The 7,619-nt window shown below is 49.4% G+C and overlaps 1 protein-coding gene across 1 annotated transcript; it reads left to right on the top strand.

The window, feature by feature from the left end:
* The first annotated feature begins 2,076 nt into the window (after positions 1-2,076).
* On the top strand, positions 2,077-7,394 carry LOC134297089 (uncharacterized). The gene is made up of 2 exons (XM_062973777.1): positions 2,077-3,841; positions 7,070-7,394. The coding sequence occupies exons 1-2, from the start codon at positions 2,294-2,296 to the stop codon at positions 7,109-7,111; spliced, it is 1,590 nt and encodes a 529-aa protein (XP_062829847.1). The 5' UTR covers positions 2,077-2,293; the 3' UTR covers positions 7,112-7,394.
* The last annotated feature ends 225 nt before the right edge of the window (positions 7,395-7,619 follow it).

The raw sequence follows: 7,619 nt of genomic DNA, 5'->3' as shown, positions 1-7,619 counted from the left end.
TCAACTTAAAGACAAAACTGCAAATGTAGAGGGACTGCTGTACTCCTAAGCTCTTTGTGTTGCAGATCTGCTGCCTTGAAGGATTGTGGCTTTGTGTATTATTATTTTTTACTATCTATGAATGTAGCAGCAAACAGACCATACTACCAAACTATGAAGCCTTTTGTTTCAAATGTCATCTCAGTCATGATGGCCTCACTTGGTAGCCTTGAGATGAGAGGGCTGCCTCAGGGCCCCTGGGCTCCCATCTGCAAAGGGAAGATAATAATACCCACCTGCCACGGCTGTCACAAAGATTACAAGATAATGCCTCCAAAGTGCTCAGAACCCTTGAAACACGATACAAATGCTAATGCCACAAATGCTATTAATATATGTTCAAGTCAGTACTGAGTACAAGGAAATTATGTTTGACTATAAGCATCCATTTACCCATATCGTGTTATGGTAGTTAAAACGTAAGCAATCATTACTCGAGGAAGTGTTTATTAGGCTCAGTCAGAGCTCTATTAACTCTTTTGAGTCAGAGGGAATAATTCTGTACTCGTAAGTGGCGTACGGGTTTACAAAGGAATGATTGGAGGAAGTGGTTCCCAAGCTTAAAACTACTAATGTTTGGGGATTTATGCTCACAGAAACACCAGCCAAATAACTCATCGGGGATAGTAGGAGTTGTAGTCCAATATCTGTGTCTGTGAGTTTTCTAGGTTGTATGACCATTTTCCAGAGACATTCTCTCCTGACGTTTTGCCCACATCTATGGCGGGCATCCTCAGAGGTTGTGAAGTATTTTGGAAACTAAGCGATCGGTGGAAAGGCCAGGGTGGGAGAAACAACCCTTTTCTGCTTGAGGCAAGTGTGAATATGGCAATAAACCACCTTGATTAGCATTGAAAAGCCTTCCAGCTTCAAAGTCTGGCTGCTTCCTGCCTGAGGGAATTATTTGTTGGGAAGTGTTAGCTGGCCATGATTGTTTCCTTTCTGTAATTTCTTGTTTTCAGAGTGTTGCTCTTTATTTACTGTCCTGATTTTAGAAGGTTTTTTTTAAAAAAAAAAATACTGATAGCTAGATTTTGTTCATTTTCATGGTTTCCTCCTTTCTGTTGAAATTGTCCACATTCTTGTGGATTTCAGTGGCTTCTCTATGTAGTCTGACCTGGTGGTTGTGAGAGTGGTCCAGCATTTCTGTGTTCTCAAATAATATGCTGTGTCCAGGTTGGTTCATCAAGGGCTCCTATATGGCTGACTTCTCTGGTAGAGTTAGTCTGCAGTGACTTTCATTTTCCTTGATTCGTGTTTGGACAATGCTGCCTTTGGTGGTCCCAATGTAGACTTGTCCACATCTGCATGGTATACAGTAGACTCCTGCAGAGGTGAGAGGATCCCTCTTGTCCTTTGCTGAATGTAGCATTTGTTGGATTTTCTTAGTGTGTCTGCATATAATTTGTAGGTTGTGTTTCTTCATCAGCTTCCCTATGCGGTCAGTGGTTCCCTTGATGTATGGTAAGAACACTTTTCCACTGGGTGGATCTTTGTCTTTCCTCTCATGGCTTGTTCTTGGCCTTGCAGCTCTTCTGATGTCTGTGGTGGAGTATCCATTGGCCTGTAGAGCCCAGTTTAGGTGGTTTAGTTCACCTTGGAGGAGGTGAGGTTTGCAAATTCTTTTTTAATTGCATATTCCTTTATGGCATAATGGAATAGGATTGAATTGGCTTTGGGATCTCTGCCAACTATATGATTGTGTGATTTTACCATGAATTTAGTTTTATTGGCACAGATGCCTTTCAGAACCATAGCTTTGTGGCACGGGGTAGCCCTTAGGGCAGGCATGGGCAAATTTTGGCTCTCTAGGTGGACTTGAACACCCAGAAATCCCAGCCAGTTTACTGGCTGTTAGGAATTGTGGGAGTTGAAGTCCAAAACACCTGTACAGCTGAAGTTTGCCATGCCTGCCTTAGGGTCTCTTCCAACTCTATGATCTCCTCAGGAAATTTTGTCAGTCTAAAGAGTGCTTGCTTGCTTTTTTGTATTTACCCTTCACCCAAAAGGTCTTCCAGAGCAGCTTACAAATACTTAGTGTCAGAACCCTGCTACTAGAGCCTGGATGTGGCTCTGAGTTTCAGGGTCACTGACATTGATAAGACACCTGCGTCCCAGGACTCGGAGGAGAAACGGCTGATGGACTTGGCGGGGAATTTGCGCGGGGTTTTACTGAGCGGGAAGATACTGTTCAAATGAGGGGGAGGGTATATAAAGGAGGGTTGGCCGGAGCCTCCCATTCTTGGCTTTTCTGATGTTCATGTTTCCTACAGTAAAAGTTCCTGGTGATACCACAGAGAGTCTCGTGTGTTCATTCAGGAGCGGCTGTGGTGAGCTGACACTAAGCCAAGAATACGGACACCATCCCGCTATAGCGGTGAGGTGTAACATGCAAGTGGAGGATGAAGAGCTCTTGGGCGCCGGAGGAGGAAGGTCGGAAAGGGCAACTCCCGAGACGGACGCTGAGTTCCACCAGCTGGCGGCCCTGGCGTCATCCACCGCTTATGCCCAGCCAAATGGGGTAACCCAGAGGCGCGGAGTGGTGCGGGGAGATAGCACCGGAGGAGAGGAAGGTTCACCTTCCCCAGGCCCGCAAAAGATGGTGTTTCTGGAGGAGAGGATGTCGGCGATGGAGACCACCCTGGCAGTGATGTCGAGGGCGATGGAGCGCCTGGCGGTTTTGGCGGAGCCGGAGCGAGGAAGGGAACTCCGGGCTAGCTCAATGTGGGACGTGAGCATGGGAAGCAGCCAGGGCTTTGCAGACCTCCCAGCACCGAAGGGAAGGGAAATGCGAAAGGAGCCCGGTGCCCGGCCCAAGATCCAAACGAGCCTGACGCGGGTGGAGGAGAGTGACGACGAAGGGGAAAAGCCTCCGAGAATCCCGGCTACGCTCCCAACTGAGACCCTGGTGCCCCTGGCGAATGCCGGGCGTGGCACAGGACAAAGGGAAGCAGCAGCGGGGCCCACTGGCCCGCAAGGGGGCTTGCGACGGGCGGAGAATTGGGGATTGCCACCACAGGGACCCCTACCGAGACGAGAGGAACTAAGGATCGAGTTTGGGGGAGAGTCCTCTGAACTGGATTTTTTCCTGACCACGGTGAGGGGCTATATGGAGGACAATGCCCACACTTTTAGAACGGAATCCAGCCGGGTACGGGCCATTGGTGCAGTGTTGAAGAGGGGAGCGGCCAGCTGGTACGTTCAACTACACGCGCGGCGCGACCCATGTCTGGGGTCACTCCGACGCTTTATGGGGGCCCTGGAGACCCGTTTCCGAGATCCACTGGAGCAGATCCGGGCGAGGGAGGAGTTGAAGACCGTCTCCCAGGGGCAGAGGTCGGCATCTGAGTATGCGGAGGAGTTCCAATGCCTCGCTGAAAAGGTGCCGGAATGGTCTGCAGTGACAAAGATAGAACTCTTCAAAGAGGGGCTCAGGCGGGAGATCCTCTCCTGGGCGGTGCATCGTGATGAGCCTGACACACTGCGCGGATGGATTCAGCTGGCGGGGCGCATCGAGACATCGCTGGCCCAGGCGAGGAGGCACCGAGGAGGGCTACAGCAGCGGCCGCAGATGAAAGAGGGGAGCCGGAAGGAGGGATCAACCCCAGCCGGGAGGAGAACGGAGCCGACAGGGAACGTGAGCACCAGCAGGAGGGGCTGCTTCGTGTGCGGCCGTTTGGGCCACAGGGCTGCCGAGTGCTGGCAGAGAAAAGGGGAAGGCGGAGGCCCGCCCAAACCAAGAGCCGTGGCAGGGAAACGCGCCGAGGAAGAACCACCGATGAGGCACCACTCGGGGGGGTTGGTAAGTCAGGACAAAGCCATGATAGTGGTCCCCATTCAGCTGGAAAGTGGCAGCAAACAAGCAACCTGCAAAGCATTTGTGGATTGTGGATGTTCCAGGAACATCATCTCCCCTGAATTAGCCGAGGGATTGGGATGCGAAAGAACGAACCTAGAATCCCCAATAGCTTTTTCGCAGTTGGACGGATCCACAGCATCGGGATCATTAGCTAAGTACAGTGCCGAAGATGTAAAGTGTAAGATAGGGAGTTGGGAAGGAAAGGTGTCATTTGTGATATCACAAATAGCCAGCTATAATGTTATACTAGGCATGCCATGGCTGGGGCAGGCCAACCCGCAAATCAACTGGGAGGATAAGAGCATGATCTTCAGGATGAAGTTGGAAGGAGGGAGCCAGGAAGTGGAGAGGGAGCCGGGGAAAAGGGGGGAGGAAGACTCTATCAGGATAGCAGAACTGGCAGATAAATTACCCCCAGAGTATCGGGATTTTGTGGACGTATTTGATGAGAAGGAAGCAGACAGTTTCCCACCGAAGCGGAGAGTTGAAGTGAAGATAGAGCTAGTCCCAGGAGCAGAGCTTCCTAAGGCAAAAATATACCCAATGTCGGCTAGGGAAAAGGAGGAACTGAGAAAATACATTGATAAAAACCTAGCGAGGGGTTTCATAGAGCCTTCAAATTCCCCTCTAGGGGCGCCTGTGTTGTTCAGGCGCAAAAAGGACCAAACGCTGAGGCTCTGCATTGACTACAGGGGCCTGAATGCAATCAGTTCTGGAAATAAATACCCCCTACCTTTAGTGAAGGACTTGATCGCCCAGTTATCGGAGGGACAGATATTCACTAAATTGGACTTAATTGAAGCGTACCATAAATTGCAGATTAAACCAGAGGACAGGTGGAAGACGGCCTTCTCCTGTGCATTCGGATTATTCAATTATCGTGTGCTCCCTTTCGGTTTGTGCGGCGGAGGCGCCGCGTTCATGCAATTAATCAACGAAGTGTTGCATCCATTGTTGTACAAGGGAGTCTTTGTTTTTTTAGATGACATATTGTTAGTATCTCGGACTAAGGAGCAACACATAGAACTAGTCAGGGAAGTCCTGCAAAAGTTGAGAGAAGCAAAACTGTATGCGAAGCTTGCCAAGTGCGAGTTCAATAAAGACCAGATAGACTTTCTGGGGTATAGGATTTCCTCCCAGGGAGTGGCGATGGACCCTGCGAAGGTAGAAGACGTGAGGGGGTGGGAAGCCCCCAAAACACGGAAGCAGCTGCAATCCTTCCTAGGGTTCGCAAACTTCTATAGAACATTTATCAAGGACTTTGCGCGCCTCACTTTGCCATTAACGGATTTGTTAAAGACTAAAGGTAGGGGAGAAACAGCCAAAGTGAAGGCCCCAGGGGCCAAACTGACCTGGACAATAGAATGCCAGGAAGCTTTCGAAGCCCTTAAAAAGCGTTTTACTGAGGAGCCTGTCCTACAGCACCCTGATATGTCTAAAGCCTTTGTATTACATTGCGATGCGTCAGACCGGGCATATGGGGCAGTTCTGCTACAGAAAGACGAGGGGGGGAACCTGAAGCCATGTGGCTATCTGTCAAAAAAGTTTAGCGATACAGAAAAAAACTGGCCGATTTGGGAGAGAGAAGCCTTAGCGATTCTAAAAGCACTAGAGTGCTGGAGACACTTTCTGGAAGGAAGTGGAACACCGTTTGAGGTGTGGACTGACCATAGAAATTTACAGTATCTAAGATCCCCTCGTAAACTATCAGCGAAGCAAATTAGATGGGCCCAATATTTCAGCCGTTTTGATTTCAGACTCAGATTCTTCCAGGGGAAACATAATATACTCGCTGACGCTCTCTCTCGGATGCCTCAGCACGGGGGAGGAATTCAGGAATCTGAAGGGAGTATTTTTCTTGATAAGCAATGGGGCCTGGCAGTACTAACTCGAGCACAAGCGGCCAAAGAAAACAAACGTACTGCCATTTCCACGGGGGGAGGAGAAATATGGGAGGAAGAGTTGAAGCGAGCGTATGGAATGGACAAATGGTTACAAACAAACAAAGAAAAGGGAGAATTGTGTGGGGATTTGGTGTTTGTAAATAAGAAATTGTATATTCCTGAATGTTTAAGACGAGAAATGTTAAGGAAGTACCATGATAACAAGGGTGCGGGTCATCTAGGCCCCACCAGGACTATTAAACTGTTGGCCAAACAATGCTGGTGGCCCGGAATGAGGAAAGACGCCAGGGGGTACGTCACGCAGTGTGAATTATGTGCAGAGGGAAAAACACCACCGGGGAAGCCCCAGGGGCTATTGCAGAAGGTGGTGGAGCCCATGAGGCCATGGGAATGCGTAGCCATGGATTTTGTAGGCGAACTACCCCCCAGCAGAGGCCACAGATACATTTGGACAATATTGGACCTATTCTCAAAACAGGCACACTTTGTGGCTCTGCCAAAACTCCCTTCAGCTGAAAAACTTGCTGATTTGTATGTGAAGCATGTATATCGCCTACATGGGTGTCCCGACAAGATAATTAGTGACCGGGGAGTCCAATTTACTGCAAAATTTTGGGGAAAATTCTTACAGCTGTTAGGAGCAGAAAGGAACCTGAGCTCGGCCTTTCATCCCGCGACCAACGGGGGGGTCGAACGTACCCAACAGACACTGTGCCAATTCTTAAGGATGTACACCAATTATAGACAGGATGATTGGGCGGACCTTCTTCCGTTTGCTGAGATGGCTTTTAACGGGGCCGTACATTCGGCCACAGGTCGTGCCCCATTCGAAATAGTATACGGACAGGAGGTGGCACCTTTCCCCAGGCTACCCGAGTGGAAGGAAGGGGAGGGCCAGACCGACGAGGAATGGCCGGCCAAAATCAAGCAAGGGTGGCAAACCGTGGTAGAGGCATTGCGGGAAACACAAAAGAAGTACAAGCTCTTTGCGGATCGTAGGCGCCGAGAGGGGGACAAATTGGGCGAAGGAGATCTGGTTTGGCTGAGCACAAAAAACCTGAAATTGGGGTTCCCATCCAAGAAATTGGCTCCACGCTATATAGGGCCATTCAGGGTAGCAAAAAGAATAAACGAAGTGACCTATGAGCTGAGGCTACCAAAGGACCTAGGAAAGGTACACCCGGTATTCCATTGCAGCCTGTTAAAAAAGTATAAAGGAACTCTGGACAGCGGAGAACAATAGTTGTGTTTAATCTTTTCCTTCCAGGACGAAGGGGAGGAGGACGCCATGTCAGAACCCTGCTACTAGAGCCTGGATGTGGCTCTGAGTTTCAGGGTCACTGACATTGATAAGACACCTGCGTCCCAGGACTCGGAGGAGAAACGGCTGATGGACTTGGCGGGGAATTTGCGCGGGGTTTTACTGAGCGGGAAGATACTGTTCAAATGAGGGGGAGGGTATATAAAGGAGGGTTGGCCGGAGCCTCCCATTCTTGGCTTTTCTGATGTTCATGTTTCCTACAGTAAAAGTTCCTGGTGATACCACAGAGAGTCTCGTGTGTTCATTCAGGAGCGGCTGTGGTGAGCTGACACTTAGTATGACAGTTCCCTGTTTACCAACTAAATAAGGCTGGACACAGAGTCAGTCACAGAAGTCAAACTGATGGAAGACTTAAGACTGCAGTCTCTACAGGATTAGACTAGTGGAAGACAGATACAAGCAATGGCTATCTCCTTCTCTAAGGGAGCTGTTTACCTTTCAAGAGAAGCACCCATAGGCATCAATGCAGGCTTCACCTGAAATTCAAGCATCACTT

The sequence above is a fragment of the Anolis carolinensis genome, chromosome 2, assembly GCF_035594765.1.
Source record: "Anolis carolinensis isolate JA03-04 chromosome 2, rAnoCar3.1.pri, whole genome shotgun sequence".
NCBI classification, from domain to species: Eukaryota; Metazoa; Chordata; class Lepidosauria; order Squamata; family Dactyloidae; genus Anolis; species Anolis carolinensis.
The sequence above is the reverse complement of the archived record's forward strand: the minus strand, read 5'-3'. Positions and strand labels throughout refer to the sequence as shown.

Bases quoted from the DNA above. Each gene is read 5' to 3' on its own strand.
- LOC134297089 (XM_062973777.1), top strand. From the start codon at position 2,294: ATGTTCATGTTTCCTACAGTAAAAGTTCCTGGTGATACCACAGAGAGT. The intron at 3,842-7,069 runs GTAAGTCAGGAC...TTTTCCTTCCAG, and splicing joins GGCACCACTCGGGGGGGTTG to GACGAAGGGGAGGAGGACGC.